The 21,599-nt window shown below is 40.7% G+C and overlaps 1 protein-coding gene across 4 annotated transcripts in view; it reads right to left on the reverse strand.

The window, feature by feature from the left end:
• VWF (von Willebrand factor) overlaps nucleotides 1-21,599 on the reverse strand; it is a 247,354-nt gene that overhangs the window by 200,462 nt on the left and 25,293 nt on the right. For all 4 annotated transcript variants that reach the window (XM_042469124.1, XM_042469122.1, XM_042469123.1 and 1 more), the window contains 4 exons: nucleotides 14,471-14,582; nucleotides 12,445-12,491; nucleotides 7,146-7,282; nucleotides 62-200 (listed from right to left, as the gene is read on the reverse strand). In XM_042469124.1, the coding sequence (XP_042325058.1) occupies nucleotides 62-200; nucleotides 7,146-7,282; nucleotides 12,445-12,491; nucleotides 14,471-14,582 (435 nt within the window). The remainder of the gene's footprint in view (nucleotides 1-61; nucleotides 201-7,145; nucleotides 7,283-12,444; nucleotides 12,492-14,470; nucleotides 14,583-21,599) is intronic.

Raw genomic sequence — 21,599 nt, forward strand, 5'->3', positions numbered from 1 at the left:
TATTATTATTATTATTATTATTATTATTATTATTATTATTATTATTATTAATTTGAGGTACCTTGCATGAAAGGAATCTGTATATCCTGTCCATTCAAAGATATGCCGCCACCACCATGTTTCATTTTAATAGTGTAGTTCTCATCCTGAAGTTGAATGAAGACTGAATGGGTACATACTGCATCGGGGTCATCACCACACTAAAGAGAAATGAAGATATTAATTGTTGTTTTTCAGTTTTGCTAGAATTTGTCTTAACAATAGTTCAGATCTTATCAGAACACAAAGATAGTTATTGTCACTATCCTCATTCACATAAACTTTAATGTCTGAGAATAAACCTATATTTTGAGAGGAGACACAGACATAGTCCAAAATACTGCTGGAAGCTCTAGAGTGGAACATGAATGGATAAACAAAGCTATCAGTTCTGCCACCCAATATCTAGAGGTTACAACTGTACACTAACAAAATAAACCAAGAACCTGCTTGGTGCCTTTTCAGGTCTCAAGAATGCCATGATGTTTCATTTTGGAGGTAGTATGCTGGAATGACCCCCTTTTGTACAAACTCCTGAAAAGAAGCCCCCACTCTGGCACTGAAATCCCCCAGTAAGATTTTAATGGCCCTGGGATGTTATAAATTTAATTCTAAAATTAAATTTTCCAGTCCAGCCCACATATCACTAGTAAAAAAAAAGGCGAAGTAAATGGTAACAGGTAGACATTCAGACATATTATATATGTAGATTTCAATTGGAATTTTACCACTAATATGCAATGCGAGGCTGATTCCAGGACTAACTCCTCACTCTGCCAACCCTCCCTTTGTTTTTATCTTTTCTTGCTGCTCTGGACCAGGATTTAAAGCCTGGTAGATTTGCCTGCTCATCTGTTATGGTGAGCCATGTTTCTTGGAGGACTATTATGTGAAATTTTGTCAAAAAATCAGTCATATCCCCACTGGCAACTCTATTTCTCCATCCTCCTATGTTCCAGGTTAAAAGTCAAATATTACTCTCTGGACCATTTTCTCTCTTAGTCAGTCTGATGTGATTTCATTCAATTGTCCCAAGTAATCATTATATATACAACCATTGGTCCTATACAGACTGCCAAAATAAAGCTGCTTCGGGTCACTTTGGAGGTATGCTGTTTAAACGATGCATGCGTCCTAAGAGTCCAGAAGCTGTGCCAAAGCCATATTCCATTCCTTAGGACTGGATTGTGGCTTTGGCATGGCTTCCAGACTCTTACGACGTATGCAACATTTAAACAGCATACCTCCAAAGTGACCCGAAGCAGCTTTATTTTGGCCTGTCTGTATGGGGCCATTATTTCCCACACTACTGTTTTGTCTGGACTCTGTTTTAACCAGAATGGGGCCACAATTATTCAGTAGTTTAATTTTAATTTATATATACTGAATAGTTGTGGCCCCATTCTGGTTAGAACAGAGTCCAGACAAAATGGTAGTGTGGGAAATAATGGTTGTATATATAAATTTTTATCCAGATGCTCTCCACCTGGCTTCCAGTATAGATGTCCTGGATCTCTTCACTGGTGTAAATATCTCTGACATATAGTGCTATTCCTCCTCCTTTCCTGTTTGGCCCATTTCTCTTTAAAACGTTATACCCCTCTATTTCCACATTCCACTTATGAGACTCATCCCACCAGGTTTCAGTGATGCCTATTATATCATATTTGCTTTGTTATACTAGGAGTTCAAGTTCATCTTGCTTATTTCCCATGCTCTGTGCTTTAGTGTAGAGACATTGCAGGTCATGGGTCCTCTTTACTTGCTACCTGTGCAAGGTTTTTTTTTTTGTTTGTTTGTTTGTTTTGCCTCCTACTGTTGGGTCCTTGCACCTTTTTCCCTCTACGTCAGTTTGACTATTTTCTCCATCTCTTTTGCCTTCCTTAATATTGTCTCCCTCCCCCTTGGAACTCAGTTTAAAGCCCTGCTGAGACAGTTGGCAAAAACCTTTCTTCCAACTGGCATGTGTGAGTTTTGGAATCCTTTGGTCAATGATCCACAACCCAAACTTATGCCAAAGCAAGTAAGTTTATTGTAAAAACGTTGCAGCAGTGATCTCTTACACGTCTTTGCAGAATCTGAGGCTTCAAAGGGAAAATATGCTCTTTAAAACTACTCCCTCCTTCTTCTTCCCAGCTAGTTCCCCAGACCACATCCACCTAGCCAGGTCGCCATAACAACCCAGTCTTTTCCAAGCCACAATATAGTAACAATCTATGGTAACATTCCAATACCTTTAACAGGGCCTCTTCTAAGTAAATCAATTCATCCAAGATGTGGTGTTGGAGAAGATTGCTGAGGACACCATCGACAGCCAAAAAGACAGACGAGTGGGTCCTAGAGCAGATCAAGCCAGAATTCTCCCTGAAAGCTGGGCTAAGAATGTTGTACTTTGGCCATATCATGAGAAGGGAGGACTCATTGGAAAAAATAATAATGCTAGGGAAGGTAGAGGGAAATACAAAGAAAGGAAGGTGACATGCTAGATGAATGGACTGTATAAAAGAGGTCATGAGTATGAATTTGCAGGAACTGAGCTGGGCAGTAGAGGACAAGGAGTCTTCCAGAAGGTCATCATGCATTGAGGTTGAACTAAGGGTGGTTAACAAACAAAAACCAAAAAATGCAGGGCGTGGTAACAGTTTCACATGCAGCACAGCTGCAAATGTAAATGTAAATGTTAAGCACTCCTCCACAAAGAGCCACTGTTTCTTTCAAGCAAGAATCTCACCTAGCTTCCTATAGAATTATACTTACAACAGTTGTTTGTTGTGCTATGCCTTCAATTTGTTTCTGATTAGAGGGCCATTCAGATTACTTTTACTCTGGATCAGAACCCGGATTATCCAGGGGAAGTTCATATTGGCCCTGATCCTTCCACAAGCAAAAACGAGGCTTTCATACCCATTCAGGGGCAAATGCCCCTTGGCATGGGTCTTTTGAAAGCAGAGTAAATGCTGTATCTTTTGAGAAAAACCAGGTCCAGCAAACATGAACTTGTCCCTGATCATGATTGGGTCAAGTTCAGGGGAGGGATTTAGGTTAGTGCTTCTCAATTATTTTCTGTCATGCCCCCCCTAGGAAGAAGAAAACATTTCGCGCCCCCCGCGCGACTGTAAATAGTATCATTTGTCTATAAAATTGTTATAAGTACACCTCTGCATAACAGAGCCTCGCGCTCCCCCCTGGGGGGCCCACCCCACTATTTGAGAAAGGCTGGTTAGAGGGAGGGCAGAAGGTGGAACATGCCTCCCCTTCATTGGGGCAAAAGAGGAGGAGGAGGAAGAAGGAGCCAGGGGAAAGAAGGGTGCCGTGAAGGGCAGAATCAGAAGGAGGAGGAGGAGGAAGGAGCCGGGGGAAAGAAGGGGGCCATGAAGGGCAGAATCAGAAGGAGGAGGAGGAGGAAGAAGGAACCAGGGGAAAGAAGGGGGCCATGAAGGGCAGAATTGTGAAAGAGGAGGAAGAAGGAGCAAGGCGAAGGGTCAAATTCAGGGGAGTGAATTAGGTCAGAGGGAGGGCAGGGAATAGAACATGTCTTTGCTCTTGCAGGCAGCTTTCTCTCTCCCTCTCTCTCTCTCTCTTTCTGTATTTTTATTTTGACAGACTATGTGAATACTTTTTCTACAGGTTATAGATAGAATGTGTCTGCTTGTGGTACATTTCCCTTTCATTAGCTTGCTCCCAGGATGGCACCTCACTTTGAAAGAGGCTTTTTTTCTAAATTACTTTTTATAAGGGAATGCTACAATGCGAATATTACAAATGTTTCTCTTCCAAATTGGCAAATTGATACAGAATGCTTTTGTTACTGTAAGTGTCTGTAAGGAATTCTGAGGTGGCTGAGGGAAAGCAAAGGATGCAGAGATGGCATTCCAAAGTGAGGAATTAATTATTATTGTTGTTGTTGTATGTGTATGCGGCATTCTGGGGTTGCATGGAGGGAGGATGCAGAGATGTCATTATATTGCATTTTGGGGTTGAAAACGGAGGCAGAGGAAGATTTATAATCTGTAGTGACCCAAATACACACAACACACACACACACCTGGAGGTTTTTAAATTTGACAAAATATGCACACACTCCTGCCAGTTTTTTTAAAAAAGGAGGGGGGGAAGCACGCATCCGGTTGGCCAATTGCTGTAGGAAACGTCACCTTTGACGAAAGCAAAACTGAATTTGATTGACAGCAAAGGAGCCTTCTTTTAAACAGGTACCTGCAAATGTGAACTCTCCACAAAGAGCTGCAATGGCATTCAGGGTTAAATTACCCCGATTAAGGTAAATTATAGTGGGCATTTGCTTCCAGAGAGATTTGGGAGGGCCCCCCTGGGATCTGCTCAGTTCCATCCAGGGTAAATGGGCCAGTGGGAATGGGGCCTTATAGTGACTCTAAGACAACCCTTTTTTTCTTGTTTTCTTGGCAAGATTTATTCAGAAGGGGTTTGTCTTGCCTTTCTCTGAGGGTGAGAGAGTGTGATTTGCCCAAGGCCAACCACTGACTTTCCATGGCCAAGCAGAGATTTGCACCCTTGTTTCCAGAATCATAATCCATGTGCTCAAACCACGCTGGCTTTCTAAAGCAGTTGAAGAACAGAATAATAGAATCATAGAGATGAAAAAGACTACGAGGCCATCTAGTCCAACTCTCTGTCATGCATGAAAACACAATCCAGTATTAAATTCAGATCCGACTGTCCAAATGCAGCCAGAAGCGTTATTATATTGATATCTCAGCAATGACTACTTTGGCAGATCAAATCCTATAATAAGCCATAATATGCATGAGCACCATGCACCCACAAACATTCCCTTTATCTGTGTACAATGAGCAAAATAAATCAAGATGCTGCACTTTGCAAATTCACCTTTATGCACAAACCAGGAGCTATGCTTCATGTTATCCAAACAAGCCAGGATAATAAAATAGCTGGGGCTTCATGTCACATCTCTTGCTTCCCAAACATGAGTCAAATCTAGTGAGTTAGTGTGGTTCATATTTTCAAGGTGTGATGGTGACTCTTCTTGTTATCTGTCCTGGTCCATCTTCCTACATCAATTTCCTACCCAAGGGGCAAGGAGCACCCCCTTTGCAGGGGTCCTGGGAAAAAAGCTCTGTGGATGCATCTCCTCTTAATGCGGTATGCTCAAAAGGATGCTTATGAGCAATGTTCAGTTTAAGGAGATGAAATCCCTAAGGACTCACACCAACAGCTTATTGTTAGATAAGTCACAGGAGCTGGTGAAGCTAGGATACTGGCACTGTTTTGTGTTTGAAACGTATGTGCAGGTAGCAGTCCTTTGACCGTGTCCCCATTTAAAAAAAAAATATTAGGAGATTATACAAAAAAACAGAACAGTAAAGGATGGCTAAAACCCTACAAAATCTTACAATTATAAAATAAACTTTAAAACTTGTTAAAAAAGAATATAAGACCGTGTCCTCATTGATGAAAATTCAGGGGCTTCCTGTATGGAGGGGTTTAGAATCACTGTGACCTCTGACCGATGGGTAGCGACAATCTTTTCAAGACTACAGTTTTTGCTTTATGCTGTAATTTTCTTTTTCATTTCCTGTTTTTCTGTTCTATAATTAGATTTTGTGGCTGTTAGCCAACATTACAGCAGTGTATTCAATACCACCCCAGCATAAATACACTCATTTTAATCTACTGGTTAAACAGCTAAAAGCTGCAATCTTATTTTATGTATTTTTATTTTACAACAGCTGGGACATTTTTACCAACCACACTATGAACCATAAATTAATTTAACTTAATAAAACTGTATATTTTGTACAATGTTGGAAACAAAATGTATACATTATTATTATTATTATTATTATTAAGCTTTATTTATATAGCACTGTAAAATTACACAGCGCTATACATACAATCTTTTTAATTAGATGGTTCCCTGCCCTCAGGCTTACGATCTAAAAAGACACGACACAAAAGGAGAAGGGAATAGTGGTGGGGAAGGGGATCAGGTCCCTGGTGGCGCAGTGGTTAAATGCCTGTACTGCAGCCATTCACTCGAAACCACAAGGTTGCGAGTTCAAGACCAGCAAAAGGGCCCAAGCTCGACTCAGGCTTGCATCCTTCTGAGGTCGCTAAAATGAATACCCAGACTGGGTGGGGAAATTAGCTTACTTGCTAATTAGCTTACTTGCTGTTCACCGCTATGATCTTTGGAATAGCGGTATAGAAATAAAACAAATTATTATTATTAACATTTCTTCTCTCCCTCTGAGGCCTGAACCAAGGCAGATGGACTGGAGGGAGGGCTTGGCTTCTTAATTGAGACCAGGCCTGGTGGAGCTGGCCCTGCCTTTTCACTCACTCCAGGCCGGATGGCTTGCCTTTCTCTCCCTCTGATTACATTACAAAGAACAGGAAGGGCAAAAATGGCAGCCTAGTGTTGACATCGGCAAATCCCCCTCTGTTCTATCTATTTCATTCTAATCTTTGTCTTAACACACAATATTTACCTTTCTTTTCTCCACCTTATTGGATGCCATGATTAATAGTGGTAAGGAAAAGGAATATGCATTGGAAAAAAACTGAAGTCAGTATTATGGAGGGATAGAGGAGAATTCAACATGAGGAAACTCTTTTAAATCACAACCCAATTTGTTATGTATTTTTCCACCCTAAACTGGTAGAAGAAGAAATCATCCACACTTCTAAAATATTTCTCATACAGCCATAACAACCCTCTACCTTAAAAAACAAAATCTGATATTTTAATTATTTTTGTTACATCACTCTCACTGAAATATAAAATTAGGATATATACCATTGTATCATAAAAACAGACAGGGAGATTCCCATTTACAGACTTATAATGCCAGGCTACACACTATTCCTCTGAAAATTAGAGACTCATGTCAATCTATCTGTTGTAATTTTGTAACAAATGTTACCCTGAACTCAGATATTATGAAATGTATTTCTGCACCCCGATGCTACAACTAGATACCATGGAGTAGAGACTTTTCATCTGTGATTCTTTGTTGTATCTAAGCTGCCCATGGCCAAATACATTGTCATAACTATAACTTTGAGAGAGAAAGGGTTGGTTTTTAATTGCCAGAAGTTATTATTACCTGAACTGTCTCTATGAAGACAGAAAATGAGTTCTCCTCACAATCTCTTGCAAACAAATAATGGCAGATGCCACTGAAGGTGAAATATTTGTTGTCAAAGCTTTTGAAATGGGATTGGCCAGTGACAGAGCATTCGCCTGGGGGGGGGGGTGGGAGAGAGAAAAATATTTTAACTTAAATCAAATCACATAATTAAATTAAAGAAAAACTCTCTTGCTCTTATTACAGCAAAACAGAAACAAAGGAATTAGATGTAAATACCTTATTGATTCCTAAAGGCTGGGAAAATACATACAGCATTGCTCACCTAAAAACATATTATTTTCTGGCTGCAAATAAGTGTTTGGGATAAAGATGTAATATAGCACACCTCAGATGGAACTTACATCCATGCCTGGAGATACTAAAGCTTGGCTCTGAAAAACATTCATCATGATTGAGAGCTTAGTTCACTTCAGTAAGACTGCACTTGACAATGGAGTTTGAAAGCTTGTGTTTAGAGTAGTCCTACTAAATCAAAAGCCATTTTTGAGGGCACACAGAGAAACAGGAAGGTGGTGGAGCAGTAGGAACAGGTCTGTGCCTGTTCCTCTTCTTCCCCTCACCTTCCTGTATCTTTAGCTGTCTCCCAAGAGGCAACTAAAGGCAAGGCAGGGTGGAGGAAGAGGAACAACAGGTGCACATCTGTTCTACACTTACTTCACCCTCTCATCTCCCTGCATGCCAGAGAGGCCAGATGTGCCATAGGTTCACCACCATGGGACTAAGAGATATGGGAGAGGAAATGCTGCAAGCAGTGTGATTGGTGGCACATAAGAGGCAAGCAAGTGCATCATCAAGGGGTGAGGTGAAGTGAGGTGGTGAGTAAAAAATATGGGAGAACAAATTGTGCAAGTGGCAGGGCACAAGAATTTTGGGAGAGGCATGCTCCGAGAGCAGGGAGTGAGATGCATGGGATGGAGTATGAAAGATAAGGGAGCAGTAATGTGAGCAGCAATAGACAAAAGAAGCAAGTGACGGGTTCACTGGCAGGCAAGGGACAGAGTAGAAAGCTCCCAGGAGTGGGAACAGTGGAGAGTGAGAACAAAAGAGTGGTTCAACACAAGGGCAGGGTATGAGGCAAGGGAGGGAGCAGTAGAAACAAGAGAGCAAGCAGTGTGAACAGTAGAGCACAAGGAGCAAGTGAGTGTGCTGTGAGAGTGAGATTGGAAAGTGAATTGTATGACTGAGAGGACACAAGAAGCTAGCAAATAGTGCATTGCTAGGGCACAAGGTTAGGCAAGAGAATGGCATGAGGGAAGAGAGAGTGAGGCAAGGGAGAACAGGGATAGAGTGAATGGATGATGAGAGATGCAGTGCTGGGATGCAAGGAGCAAGAGAAGTAGGCATGAGGGTAAGGGCAAGGGGAGGAAATATGCTATCACTAGGTATTGGAAGCTGGGATAGGAAATGCACAGTAGGGTGTAAAGAGCAAGAGGGGAGCATGACGGAGGCATGAGGTAAGTCCAGGAACTGTGAAGAAGTGGGGCAGTGGAAGTTAGGACCACAGAAGCGAGGCAAGGCAGCAATAGCAGTAGAGGTCTTCTAGGAAAGGGGGAACAGTGAAGCCACAACTTCATGATACAAGTGAGAGGAAAGAAGCAGCTGGGGAAAGGCGAGAAGGCAGATAGAAGCTTATTCAAGTAGATGTTTGATGTGCATCTTCAGTATTTTGAGAAATGGATCCAAACAATTATAAGGTCCTTTTTAATTTATTTTTATTACACATTAATTTGTCTTCTGAGTGGACAGTTGAACTGTTTACTCACATGTGTCTTATTAAGGTTCCAAACAGACAGTAAGATCCAGCTTGGGGGTGACGTGTAGGCATGGCGTTTAGATGATGCATTCCCTGATGCCACCCCCAAGCCAGCGTCATGCCACCCACCTGCCCAGATGTCAGGCACTGTTGCAGGGATCCAGCGGCACAGGGATGGCTGAAAGCTCAAAAAGCAGCGACATTTTACCGCCTTTTTTGAGCTGACAAATAGCCAGATTGGGGCTGCAGCCCTGATCCAGCACTCCAAGAGGTGGCATCACACCACCCATTTAGGGCCATATGTTTTGGCCCTACATTAAAAGTGCATAACAAACACCATTTGCCTCAACAGAGTAAACTCTATTAGAGAAATAAGCAGCTACAAAGTTGAGGACATAAAAAGGCTTTATGGTTAGGAGAAACCCAAGGCTGGTATTTGCAGGAGGGAACACATCTGCCACATGGGACTGACACTTTGACTTTTTTCCACTTACATCAAAGAATACCTTAAAAAGCTTTTAAGGGGTCAGCTATGCTAGTCTTTTGCAACAAAATCAACAGGGTTTAGTATTTATCTTTGTCGTTGCTGTGTGCCTTCAAGTCATTTCTGACCCTAAGGCCATCATGGATTTTTCTTGCTACTGTACGTTTTATCAGAAGGGGTTTGCCACTGTCATCTTCTGAGGCTAAGAGAGTGTGATTTGCCCAAGGTCACTCTGTGGGTTTCCATTTCTGAGATGGGATCCAAACTGGTCTCCAAAGTCATAGTCCAATGCTCAAACCATTACATCACACTGGCTACACCTTATCTACACAAAGTATCTACCCTTAAAGATCAAAGGAAGAGGAAGGAAGGGAAAAGAGGACAAGGAGAACACGGGACAGCAAGTGCGGGGGGAGGAAGGAAAAGGAGGAGAAAGGAGCACGAGGGTGATGCTGTGCAGCAGGTGTGGGGGGAAAGGAAGAGGAGGAAGAGGAGGGAGCAGAAAGGAGGACAAGGAGGACACGGCACGACAAGTGTGGGGTGAAGGAAGAGGAGGAAGGAGAAAGAGCTGGTGGACATTTCATGGGCACCAGATCATTTTGAAAATGGAGGTGCCACATTTTCAAAACAATTTACAATGCGATTTGGATCTTTCCAGTAGTGAGTTCTCACTACTGAAGACCTAGATTGTTGCAGCGCTGTGAAAAAGAAGTTGTAGATGACCAGGTGCAAAATGCACAGGGTTAAAGGTTGGGTTTTGTTTTTATTTTTTGCACACACACACACACACACACACACACAAACCAAGTGCAATCAGGGGGAGTGTGAATGCCATGAAAATAATCTGGTTTCCACACCGGGTTATTTCCTGGTGTGAATGGGCCCTCAAAATACTTTTTTTTTTAAAATGAGATATCTTGCTACAGAAAGCCTAATTCCTCAGCTGCCATTGGTACATTCCAAAAATCATTTTCAATCCACACAGACATCTCCAGCTGAAGAAGGGGAGAATGAAGTTAGCTCGGTAGGTAATTCGACCAATAGACATTCAGATTTCATAATGCAACATAAAATTAGCAATGAGAGATCTCATCTCTGTCTTTGCTCAGTATTGGCTGTGGAGACCTGGATGGGCATGTCTTCTTTTTTTTAAAAAAATAAGGTGTTTCAAAAATCTTACTGATCTAGCACAAATGCCATGTGCCCCTCTGTTAGAATCCTGTTAGTATTCTACCAGATAGTGTTTTGTATTGTAGTATATTAGTTGGGGATGATGGGGCTTTAGCTGCAGTAGAAGAGTAGCTAGTGATAGTTAGTGCATAGCAAGGCCAGGTGTCTTATCTAGTGGCCTTGAGGGCCTGGCTCTCAGAGCTCTCAGTGCTGGGAATGTGCTTTCGCTTCTGTGGGAACCAGGAGGGGCTTTGCTTGGCGGGCTTCTGCATGGGAGGGGATTTTGGCTTTTGGGGATTCTGTTACTTTGTCTTTGGGAGGGGTGTGGTTAGTCTCAGCTAAGAAGCTGAGTGAGGCACATGTCTGATTCTGGATCAATCAATAAAGTGCTGTTGATTATATCAATCAAGCTGACTGGTTGATTGTCTGGGGTTCTGGGTGCTAACTCTGACACCCTCTCCCATTCAGAGCAGAAAAAAAGTTTTCAAAACTAGGTAACTGGACCTCTAGAAAAATATATGTTTGCTGCAATCTATCCTGAAATGTAAAAATATCCATCTTTTAGGTAGGAATAAAATAGTTCTGATGTGGAGTCGAAGGCTTTCATGTCTGGCTACATTTTTTTGTGGGTTTTTTGGGCTATGTGGCCATGTTCTAGAAGAGTTTCTTCCTGACGTTTTGCAGCATCTGTGGCCAGCATCTTCAGAGAATCTTCCACATATCCCGAAATCCCCACAAAAAATAGTTCTGTTTTTGTTTTGTTTTTCTTGGTACTGTTTCTTGGTACTGTTCTGGATATTCTATGAAAAGAAAAACCTGAAAATGTCAGCAACAGATAGGGTAATAGGCAGAAACTTTTTCTCCATCTTTTTTCTCCCACAGTAAATATTTACAGTATTCTATATCCCTGTAGGATATCTGATCATGCTCTTCCCAGTCCCCATTACTGCTATTTGTTCCTCCTTTTCTGTGCATCTGCCTGTGTGAACCAGGTGACAACCACTCTCAAGTTTTTTTCTGTGGCATTTTCATGAAGACATGCTGCTATTCTAGGAGAAGGGGTTTGCAAAAGCCCATCCCACCATCCACTCTAACTCAGTTTGCCAAAATTCACTTTCTGCTGCACTGCAGAGATCTTGTAGCACCTCTGAGACTAACTGAAAGAAAGAAATTGGTTGCATGAGTTTTCATAGACTAGACTAGAGTCATAAAATCTCAGGTCTATGAAAGATTCAAGTCTATGAAAACTCATGCTACCAGGTTGTTTCTTTCAGTCAGTAATCTCAAAGTTTGCATACTGATTTTCCAGACTATCACAGCTATATCTTTGAGTTCTGATGCTCTGTTAGATGGGAAGCATCAACACAGCCTCTCCCTTGTTTCTCCTCTTTTTCCTCTCAATCTTCCTACTGCAGCCACAATGACACATGATCTCTCCACACACAGTGTATAGTGTTGGGAGTGCACATGGAGGCCAGAGAGATGGTTGACTGTAATATCATTATGAGTCTCCACTGGGGAAGGATGCAATGATAGGTGACAGTAAAGGTGAAAACAAAGAGATATAACATGACTGAATTGTAAGAAAAAAATATTAAATGAGCACAAGAGTTAGAAGAATAATAGGAAAGTCACCTATGGCAGAAAAATGTCCTTAACGTTCTTATAATAAACATGCTGAAAAATAAAGGGATTACATAAAAGTGAGAAATTGAGTGACTAGGTGACACAGGTTCAGCTTTTGAAAGATGGAGGGAAAGCAGGTTTCTTCGCAGAAAGGAACATTTGAGATACATACATGATGCTGATTCATTCACTACTCATTCTGTGTTCCAGTATCAACATACCTGGGCAGAGTTCATTGTCACAGATCCAAAGACCATACCTACAAATACTGGAAAATAAAATTTTATAAATTAGATATATAGACAAATGTTATATCTCTCGTTGATGCTGTACTAGTGTTGTGTGTATATGTGCCTTCAAGTTGCTTATCAACTTATGGTGACCCCATGAATTTCATAGGGTTTTCTTAGGCAAGGGATATTTGGAGGTGGTTTTGTAACTTCCTTTCCCTGAAATATAGCTCGCAGCATCTGCTATTTGTTGGCAATCTCCCATCCAAGCACTAACCAGGGCTGACCCTGCTTAGTGAGTGTTAAAGTACACAGCATGGGAAATCTGTGATGTACCCACAATGTCTAAGAAGAAGGTTTCATTTCAGAGTCAAGGAGGTTTATCTCTTTGTTTCATGTGACTCCAGTGCAAACCTCCCCCCCCCCCCCCATTACTATTAGCCACAGAGGGAAAGAATAATAACACCCTCTTTTATACTGCTTGTTTACCTTCTCTGCAACTAATAGCATCTCTATATGAAGAAAAGGTTAAATTAATCTTCTTGCAATACTCCAAATCCTAATCTCCTCTCACAGCTGCTATGTTTTTTTAGTAAAGCAAAAAGACATTGAGTAATCCAATCACACACCTCTGCCATCAGCGTAGTTTGGCCCTGACTAGTTTGACCCTGAAAGAAGACTGCTAGATCATCAGTGTCATATTTAAAATGTGACAGGACCACTTCTGTACTTTACATTTTATAGTCCTTCAGCTCCACTGCATCAGCTTCCCCCCCTGTAAACACATACCTATACTCCTATTTGTTGCTCTTGAAAATCACAATGGGCTTCAGAAGACATCTTAAAAGTCTAAGAAAAACGTTACTGATGCTAAACTAGGGATTAGCATCCCAGATAAATGAAAAAGCGTTACAAAAGCATTTTCATTTTTGCTATTCTTCCAATCTATGGTGTCTACAAAGGCCTGGAGGATTTAGTCAATCAAATCAAACAAGTTATAATCTTTTAATCAATTCAAAAGATGACCCTAACTAATTGGACAGTAGATTTCTAAAAAATATCTTAAATTTTTAAAAAGAGAATGATGGAATCATAGAGTTGGAAGAGACCGCACGGGCCATCCAGTCCAACCCCCTGCCATTGAAATTTGTTGTTGTTGTGTGCCTTCGGTCCAAAACATACTGCAGAAATAATACTGTTTGAGACTGCTTCAACTGCCCTGGTTCAATGCTAAGGAATTCTGGGAAATGTAGTTTTGTGAGACATTTAACCTTCTCTGTCAGAGAGCTCTGGTGCCACAATAAAGTATAATTCCCAGGATTCCCTAGCACTGAGACAAGGCAGTTATAGCAGTTTCAAACTGGATTATTTCCACCATGTGTTTTGGACCATAAAATCATTTGCGACTTATGTCAACCCTACAGTGGACCTGTCATTTGGGGGGGGGGGCAAGATTTCTTCAGAGGGGTTTTTACCATTCCCTTCCTCTGAGGCTGAGAGAATGTAACTTGCCCAAGGTCACCCAGTGGGTTTCCATGGCTAAGGGAGATTTAAATCCTGATCTCCAGAGTCATAGCCCAGTGCTTAAACTACTAAATCACACTGGCTCTCAGAAAAGTAGAAGTACCAAGCAATAACAGCAGCAAAAAACCTGCTCTTGGTTAGCAACAGGAGGGGTGCAAAAGATCCATCTTGGGTCAATTTTTAAAAAAAGCTTTTAAAAAGATGTCAGTAATTTGTCAGGGAGAAATTTACACTAAATTCTTTTCTTTGAGATAATAGATTTCAGAGTGTTATGAGATACCCAAACATTCACTTGATGTGGCACAGTCCAAGAAACATGTTACCACTTATTTCTACTACATGTATAGATTTGTAATCAGTGTGTAAAATCAGTGTGTTTGCCCAAAATATTCCTAAAATATAATCACACGAGGTCCGAGTTGTAGTTGAAAGGGCCTATGGCCCTTTGTGTATCTTATGACAATATTCAGCAATATCATCACATCATATTTACCATGAGTTGCAGTCCTGGTAGATAGAAGAGCCAGGAGCATAGTGCTTGCCAAAATGTGTGCAGGAGCATTCAGAGCTGTCAACACAGAGGTCTCCATCTAGAAGCTTGCCCTCTAGAGAGCCCAACAAATGGAGAGAGGGGAGAGAGAGGAAGTTGAGCGGCATATTAAATTCTGTTTTTATTGTATTTTACACAATAAATCTTATCAGTTATCTTATAGTTATACTTCTACAAAAAATCATACTATAACATTTCTAGCATGGACAGTGTTAGCTCAAAGATCACCCCTCCATGCAGGGTCCCTCTGTTTGATATAAACTTAATATTAAAGGGGCTGTCTGGATAGTTTAAAAAATGGACAAAAAGAGAATAAATTCATTTGAAATGTAGTGCTGGAGAAGAATGCTGAGGATACTGTGGACAGCAAAAAGAACAAATAAATGGGTCCTAGATTATTATTATTATTATTATATTTATTTGTATCCCGCTCTTTTCCCAGGACTGGGACTCAGAGCAGCTTCACAGCATTAAAAACATTTTTATTAAAAGTACGTTAAAAAGGAATTAAATTATTACGATATTAAAACAGATAGTTAGTAAAAGAATAAAACATATTTTAAAAAGACAAAACTATATAGAGGGGAAAAACTGTATCAATTTTTTTTAATGGTCCAACATCCCAGCCTGTCCTTATAGCAATTCCTTAAATGCCTGTGTGAACAGGTAGCTCTTCACCTGCTGGCACAAGGCCATCAAGGAGGGAGCCATTCTTATCTCCCTGGGCAGGGAGTTCCAGAGTCTAGGGGCAGGCCCTCTCTCGTGTCCCCGCCAACTGTGTTTGTGACGGTGTTGGGATGGAGAGAAGGGCTTCTCCAGAGGATCTCCCAAGAGAAACAGTCTGCCAAATAATGTGGACCTGAGCCATGTAGGGCTTTATAGATAACCAGCACCTTGAATTATGCCCAGAAACAAACTGGCAGCCAATGAAACTGTTTCAACAGGGGCGTTGTATGGACTCTGTAATCTGCCCCTGTTTACAGCCTGGCAGCATGTCTTTGAACCAAGTGAATTTTCCGAACACTTTTCAAAGGCAGGTCCATATAATATAATAAATAATAAATTGTTTATTTATAAACCGCTTTTCCCAGGATCAAAGCGGTGTACAGTATAAAGGTAAATACAATATAAAACAAATGACATATTAAAAATACACATCAACACCCATTAATTCCACAAATATTGGCTAAAAACATTCCACATTATTAAAATTGCAATTATAAATACCTACATCATCAAACAGTAAGGGGAGGGAAGCTTTATTACAAGGAATTGGGAGGGTAGGCTTGTAGGAAGAGGTAAGTTTTTAATGCCTTTTAAAAGGCTTCCACCGTTCCACTAAGGCAGATCTCTTCGGGTAAAGCGTTCCAAAGAGAAGGCGCTACTGCCATAAAAGCCCTTTGCTGGGTAGTCGCCAATCTCACCCTAGGGTGACTGAGTACCAATTTTCCTGTTGACCTGAGAGTGCAGGGTGGATTATGCAGGGAGAGGCATTCCCTCAAGTAACCTGGGCCCAAGACATTTAGGGCTTTAAAGGTAATAACCAACACTTTGTATTGGGACCGGAAATGGATTGGCAGCCAGTGAAGAGATTTTAAGATGGGTGTTATATGGTCAGATCTCGCCGTCCCCGTAATTAACCTGGCTGCTGCATTTTGAATCAATTGAAGTTTCCAAACCTGATACAAAGGTAGCCCCATGTAGAGCGTATTGCAGAAATCCAAACGAGAGGTTACCAGTGCATGTACTACATTTTCTAGGTTCTTTCGGTCCAGACAGGGACGTAGTTGGCATATCAGCTGAAGCTTGTACCAAGCACTCCTGGCTATCGCATCTACTTGAGATGATAATTGTAGAGATGGATCCAGGAGTACTCGCAAACTACGAACTGTATCCTTTAGGGGGAGTTTAACCCCGTCAAGGACAGGATGACAGATTTCCCTGCCTGGGCTAGGGGAACCTATCATGAGTACCTCTGTTTTCTCTGGATTCAATCTGAGTTTGTTTTTCCTCATCCAACCCATTACTGCCTCCAGGCAGGCATCGAGAGGACAGGTGCCATCCTTAGTCACTGTATCAGTCGGAGACATGGAGAGATAGATCTGGGTGTCATCAGCGTACTGATAACACCGCACTCCATGACTCCGGATGATCTCTCCCAGCGGCTTCATGTAAATGTTAAATAGCATAGGGGACAGTATAGCGCCCTGCGGGACGCCCAATGTAAGCTCTCTTTTACGAGAGCAGCTATCCCCCAGCATCCCCATCTGGAACCTTCCCAAGAGATAGGATCGGAACCACTGGAGTGCAGTGCCCCCGATACCTAATTCTCTCAGGCGTTCCAGAAGGATACCATGGTTGATGGTATCAAAGGCCGCTGAGCCTATTATAGTAGTCCAAATGGAAGGCATGTACCACCGTGGCCAGATCTGGCTTCTCAAGGAAAGGGTGCATCTGGCTCACAAGTTTTAAATGTGTGAAAGCACTCCTGGACACAGCAGAGACCTGGGCCTCCTGGTTCAAAGCTGAGTCCAAGAGTACCCCCAAACTGCAAACCTGTGTCTTCAGGGGAATGTGACCCCATCTAACACAGGCTGGATCTCTTTTCCCTGATCTGCCTTCCAGCTGACCAGGATCACCTCTGTCTTGTCTGGATTAAGTTTCAACTTGTTTGCTCTCATCCAGTCCATTACTGAAGACAGACACTAGTTTAAGACCAAAACAACCTCCTTGGATTGAGATGGGAAGGAGTAGTAGAGTTGAGTGTCATCTGCATATTGATGACACAGCACCCCTAAAAAAGAATAGATCGAGCCTGAAATTTCCCTGGAGGCAAAGATGACTAAACTGAGGCTGTCATACTTTGGCCACATCATGAGAAGGCATGAATCATTAAAACAATAATGCTATGAAAGGTGGAGGGAAGTAGAAAGAAAGGAAGACCATGTGCTAATAGAATCATAGAATCATGGAATCATAGAGTTGGACGAGACCTCATGGGCCATCCAGTCCAACCCCTTGCCATGCAAGAAATTACAATCAAAGCATCCCAGACAGATGGCCATCTAGTTTCTGTTTAAAGATCTCTAAGGAAGGAGACTCCACTACACTCCGAGAGTGTGTGTTCCACTGTCGAACAGCTCTTACTGTCAGGAAGTTCCTCCTAATGTTGAGGTGGAATCTTTTTTCCTGTAGCTTGCATCCATTGTTCCGGGTCCTGTTCTCTGGAGCAGCAGAAAACAAGCTTGCTCCCTCCTCAATATGACATCCCTTCAAATATTAAAACAGGGCGTTCATATCACATCTTAACCTTCTTTTCTCCAGGCTAAACATCCCCAGCTCCCTAAGTCGTTCCTCATAGGGCATGGCTTCCAGACCCTTCACCATTTTAGTCGCACTCCAGTTTCTCAATGTCCTTTTTGAATTGTGGTGCCCAGAACTTTAATGCCTTCTTGAAGGCATCTAAGGTGGTAGTGAGACATATCTCTTCTGGCAGGTTTTTCCATAGCATGAGGGCCATGGCTGTTTATGCTCTGTGGGAAGTAGTTGTTAATCTGACCCTTGAATAATCTAATAAATTCTTCCCAGATGTTCTAAGAGTGCAGGGTGGATTGTGTAGGGAGATGTGTTCCCTCAAGTAACTTGGGCCCAAGCCATACAGGGCTTTAAAGGTAATAACCAACACTTTGTATTGCACCCGGGGGCTAATTGGCAGCCAGTGTAGAGACTGTAGTACAGGTGTTATGTGGTCTGACCTGGATGTTCCAGCAACCAATCTGGCTGCTGCATTTTGAACTAATTGAAGCTTCCGAACTTGGTACAAAGATAGCCCTATGTAGAGCGCATTACAGAAATCTAAACGAGAGGTTACCAGTGCATGTACCACTGTTTTAAGGTCCTTTCGGTCCAGGTAGGGGCACAGTTGGTGTATCAGCCAAAGCTGGTACCAAGCATTCCTGGCCATTGCATCCACTTGCAATGATAACTGTAGAGATGAGTCCAGGAGTACTCCCAAACTACGAACTTTGTCCTTTAGGGGAAGTGTGACCCTGTCCAGGACCGGTCGACAAATCTCCATCCCTGGACCTGGGGTATCTATCATGAGTACGTCCATTTTCTCTGGATTCAGCTTGAGTTTGTTTTCCCTCATTCAGCCCATTACTGACTCTAGGCAGGCATCCAGAGGAGGGATGCCATCCTTAGTCGCTGTGTCAGTCAGAGACTAGCATGAATTAAAGGCATAAGAAGAAATGATTCACATTCATTTAAAGTTTAAAACCTTTTTGGAGGAGAAAGGAATTATTCCCTATTCTATGAAAAATGTATGTGTTTATTTATTTAGTCAATTTACCAGCTTCATACCTACCAAATTTCAACATTTTAAATCTTATGATTTAACATATTGAACCAAAACTAATTTAAGTAGAGTTGTCTCCATCTTATTGGGCATGTACAGACAGGCCAAAATAAAGCTACTTCGGATCGCTTTGGAGGTATGCTGTTTAAATGACACACACATTTTAAAAGGCCAGAGGCTGTGCCAAAATGGCACTCCAGTCCTTAGGACTGGAGCATGGCTTTGGTGTGGCGTCTGACCTCTTAGGATGCATGAAGCATTTAAACAGCATACCATCAAAGTGATCCGAAGCAGCTTTATTTTGGCCTGTCTGTATGGGCTCATTGTCTCTGTCAGGTTGATGGCATGAACGCTTTCTCTAGGGCTTCTCCTCTGCAGCATCTCATACTGTCTTAAAGATACATCAGCCTCATATTTCTTTGTATCTACCAGTAAATTTTCAGGTCTTTGCTTTAGAGAAGCTTGAAGTTTCCTGTCCATTTTATCAGGAATTCTTCAGTGAAAAAATGGTGGAATGAATTCCTGAAAAGCAAATTTTCTATTGCTACCACTCCTCTTACAAAGGCAACGGTGCGGGCACATGTGTTCCAAAGAGACAGAGCAGTACTCAGAAAGAAATTAAAAGAAAGGCATGAATCCATCTAGTGGTCAAAGCAAAACTATTAAAATGAAATGAAATAAAATATACAATGACAAGATAACACCAAAGGAGAAAAGAAGGAAAAAGGAAGAGAAAATGTTCAAGAATAACTAAGGATATATATATATATTATATATATTAATATCGGACAAAAAAGAAGAAGCACTAGATTCAACAGTGAAACAGTGGAATTAACCAATAATTACTACAAATTAAAAAGATTGGAAAAAAACATAAATGCACCACTATTAGACTGGGCACACATGGATGCCCGGCCCTATGGAGCCCTTAAATCGGCCAGGACGGTACTTTTTGCCTGTTTTGTATTGCGTCTTAGTTTTGTAGGTCCTGGGGCTGGCAATATCTATCTATTACAAAGAGATACTTATACCAGCAATTTGTATAAATCTGTGAAAGAAAAAGTACAAAGATTAGGTCTCTTGCATTATTTTCTCTCCGCCTCTGACTAGTTTAGGGTAAAACAGATCCGTACACAATGAACTGAAGATATCAATATGCAACATTCACTGGCATCTGCGTGTTCTACTTGTTCCCCCATTAGCTTGGGTCTGTCTTTAAATACAAAGGGTGCAAACTATTTGGAATATCTAACAATTCCTAAATATAGGTTGACATTCAGCAAAGGCCACTTTACTGTAATCCCATTTGCTATATTAGAGGGATGTTATCTCCAAACTTGAGTATAAGAATCGAATCTGCCCCTTTGGAGAGGGCCTTGTAGAAACTACATCCCATGTGTTCTTTCAGTGTACCTTCTACAATGATGATAGGCTAAACATAATCATGCCTCTACTAAAAAATAAACCCGGTAGAACCCATGAATGGTACTGTATCTGAAGTTCCTACTAACAGATAATGATAGAAAAGTTACTGAGGAAGTTGAAAAGTTTATTTTGTCTGCCATTAAGACTTGGAAAATAATGTGCCACAAAAATTAAAAGTGAAGTAAAATAATTTGGACAAAACCCTTATGGAAAAAAGGGTAATATGGTTTTTGATGTTGCAGTTAAGCCCACATATATATATATATGGAACTTGTTTTAAATTTGTTTTTAGTGGAATTCATTGTACAACTGTAATATTGTATTTATATATCTGCTTAAATATTATATAATATGTACTGATTTATTTTTATGTCTGCCTTCAGTCTGTTGATTGCAATAAAGGCGATTGATTGATTGACTGATTGATTGATATTTTGGCTTTGTGATTACAAATAAAAACTGTTTTATTTTCCAACACTTACAAAAAAAGCAGGTAGAAATAATAAAAGATTTAATGTATTGGAACAATCTTAAAGAATCACTGTTAGGAAATCTACTGTTAAAATGAATATTGTACCCAAGATGCTATTCCTGTTTCAAATGATCCCAATTGTTAAAAACCATCTACCATTTAAAAACTGGTATGGAGATTTAAAAATTATCTGGGCAGGCAGAAAAAACAAGAATAAAATTTAAAAGTTTAGAAGATTCAAAAGACAGGAGAGGATTTGCTTTTCCATATCTTAAATTGCATCATGATAAATGCTGTTTAACCTCGATTAAAGAATAGATGCAACTAGAAAACCAAAACTTATTAAAGCTTGAAGATTCAGAACTAAGATTTCATTGGCATGTATATGGAAGAAAGCAAAGAAAAAACAAATAGAGATTTTAATAATCACTGCATTAGAAGCTCATTATTACATATCTGGAAAAAAATATAAGGAACAAATGTTCTTAAATACCACTATAAATGTTGTTTAAAAGTTATATAGAAATGTATTGTTTTATGAAAATAATACATTTAGAATAAAAATATAGGAAGAGCTCAAAAAGGAAGGTTTTGCTTGTAACATAAACAAATAGAAGATTCATATTATATAATAGATAAGAAGGGATATAAAGAGTCAAATCAGAAATAGAAGACATAATATTGTCAAACAAAATTTATGTTATCTAATCTATATAAAGGTCTTTTAAAATATATATACAGAAGAGGAAATAATTAAGGACAACATGGCATAATGTTCACAAAACTTTGGCTATTTGACTGAGTTAGATCAATCAATG

Source organism: Sceloporus undulatus, chromosome 5 (assembly GCF_019175285.1).
Source record: "Sceloporus undulatus isolate JIND9_A2432 ecotype Alabama chromosome 5, SceUnd_v1.1, whole genome shotgun sequence".
Lineage (NCBI taxonomy): Eukaryota > Metazoa > Chordata > Lepidosauria > Squamata > Phrynosomatidae > Sceloporus > Sceloporus undulatus.